We start from the raw sequence: 2,500 nt of genomic DNA on the forward strand, positions 1-2,500 counted from the left end.
GATTTGTGGGTATGAGAATGAAGCGGCTTGAGGCTGGTATCGCTGAGCTCCATTGGCTGCTCGGTCCTCCTACACGGCGCTGGTGGCCCTCTGGAGCAGCTGAAGCATGATCGGATACACAGGTGCAAACTCCTTCCCTTGTCTTGCCTTCACTGACTGCACATACGCCTCCAGAGCCCCCCTAGAAGACAGATGAGGAAGCGGATTTTGACTTAGTCAATTATGACTAGGAGACACAGAAATATAAGTGGAGACATTTACACTGTTTCAGTGTTCACATTCATGTCATTCCTTTCAAATTAGTATCTAAATGCATCAATTTAAACCACTAGAGGTCACTATACTTCTAAACAAAGCCAGTCTGTTCTCTAGGATTCATTGTTTCTTTCTGACACATGGAGGAGCCAAACTTCTGTATCTCCACATTTTCTTTTAGCCCTGAAACTATCAATCATGTGGATGAGTCTGAACTCATTAAGCAAAGGTTAATTCATTTTTTTTTTAGAGAAAATAATTACTGTGGCAACAGCACATTTATTATTGACAGAAATAAAGGTGAGTAAGCCCCAAAATTCAAAACAGCTCATTTTAAACAAATTAAGAGCATGCACTGGCCCATTTTCACCAATAAAAAAAAAAAAAAAAAGGCTATTAATTCGACCCTGCAAATGGGCTCCGCGAAGCGACCATGTCGGGTTCTGACCTTACCTGATGAGGGTGAGGCGGTCTTTCTCTGAGGGGTGGTCATCCAGCCACTGGGAGTAGCGGGCGATGGACCACTCGGCTCTCTGTTAAAACAGCAGAGTGTGAGCGTGACAGTGACCTCTTTTAACCTCGCACACACAGGCTCTCCCGTGATATTGCCAGGAGGACGGCAGAGGCGGTTATAATTAGCACTTTCAGACGTGCCCACACAAAGTACCTGCATTAATACCTACCTGGTTGACGCAACACGACAGAAATATTCATAGTTAATGCATAAAATATTACAACGAAACAAGTAGCGTATGGTTCAGATTCTGTCAAGCTAATTAATATGACAATTCGAGTAAGGTGTCGAGTTGTGGTGTACCTGTTTGGGTATGAGTCTGTGTGTGTGCATGTGTGCGTGTGGCTGTTGAGTGTGCAAATGTGTGTGTCAACATGAGTCTCAATGTATATCAATGCATTTATGAAGCATGTGGTATGTGTCTGAGGTGTTGTGCTGATGTGTATGCATCTGAGGTGTTGTGCTGATGTGGTTTTGTGTGCTGATGTGGTTTTGTGTGTGTGTGTGTGTGTGTGTGTGTGTGTGTGTGTGTGTGTGTGTGTGTGTGTGTGTGTGTATATGTGCACACACCTGGTGCGGTGACTTGAGCTCAGGGGGCGCGCGCGTGAACAGGAAGTGCAGGATGGTGCTGTAGGGAATGATGTCGCCCAGAGCCTGGCTGCTGGCGATCAGCTCATTGGTCTGGAAGAGCAGCGGCCTGCAGCACACAGTCCCAACACCACAGCTCTTAGCATGGCTCTGCATAGCTTACATTCAACTATTCTAGCAATTACATTGTGGGTTTTTTTCAGGAATGAAAACATAAGAAAGGAATTTTTTCAGCAAAATAAATGGCAAATTGTCATTGAACAGTTTAACTAAACTACATTTTCACTCACATAAGTACAGTAACATTTACATATTGGGGAGCTGAACAGCAGCAAACCTTGTGATATTTGACTTACACAGCAATCTCACACGCCTTCAGAATATTTAGCATTCCATGCCATATGGTTGTATTGGAATGGCTAAATGTTAAGTTTGCATACTGCACTAATCTAAAGGATGTAAATAGGTCCACTGGTTGATGTTCTGTTCTGAACACTGGTGCTGTGTTAGCATCGGGCTGCTGGGCTATCCTCTTGCATGAATTACACATGCGCCTCTAAGGCCTGCGGCTGAATGTGTTCTGGCGCATCATTAGCCCAAAGGCAGGGGGATAGGGTCATCAACAACACACACACACACTCACACACACACACACACACACACACACTCACACACACACACACACACACACACACACACTCACACACACACACACACACACACACACAGACACACACAATACTGTCATATGGCTGGGTACATAAAGTCCCCATGAATCATAATTTCTCTGCTTCCACAAACACGGCTCGAACTAAAGGTTAATGGAGGCACCCTTATGCCATCACAGTGAGCCACGACCCTGAGAAGGCTTTTACTGCCTTTACATTCAGGACCAATGCTGTTGCATCAACTCTGGCATGTCGTCAAGGGCTGTCCTACACACACACACACACACACACACACACACACACACACACACACATGTATGCGCACAAGCACACACACACAACACACACACAGCCTTCTTGCCTGACCTAAGCCCAAATATACTTAACAAAGCCACAGGCCACATCCCAAAGGCGAGAGAAAGAAAGAGAAAGTCTCAGAGAGATGAAGACAAAATGGAGAGCAAAGAGACACATC

The 2,500-nt window shown here is 45.1% G+C and overlaps 1 protein-coding gene across 1 annotated transcript in view; it reads right to left on the reverse strand.

Annotated features, from left to right (window-relative positions):
• Positions 1–6: 6 nt before the first annotated feature.
• The window catches only part of cog5 (component of oligomeric golgi complex 5), a 78,323-nt gene continuing 75,829 nt past the window's right edge, over positions 7–2,500 (reverse strand). The window contains exons 20-22 of the mRNA XM_031583273.1: positions 1,340–1,466; positions 709–788; positions 7–181 (exon numbers count right to left, since the gene is read on the reverse strand). Of these exons, the coding sequence (XP_031439133.1) occupies positions 70–181; positions 709–788; positions 1,340–1,466 (319 nt within the window). The 3' untranslated portion in view covers positions 7–69. The remainder of the gene's footprint in view (positions 182–708; positions 789–1,339; positions 1,467–2,500) is intronic.

The sequence above is a fragment of the Clupea harengus genome, chromosome 16, assembly GCF_900700415.2.
Source record: "Clupea harengus chromosome 16, Ch_v2.0.2, whole genome shotgun sequence".
NCBI classification, from domain to species: Eukaryota; Metazoa; Chordata; class Actinopteri; order Clupeiformes; family Clupeidae; genus Clupea; species Clupea harengus.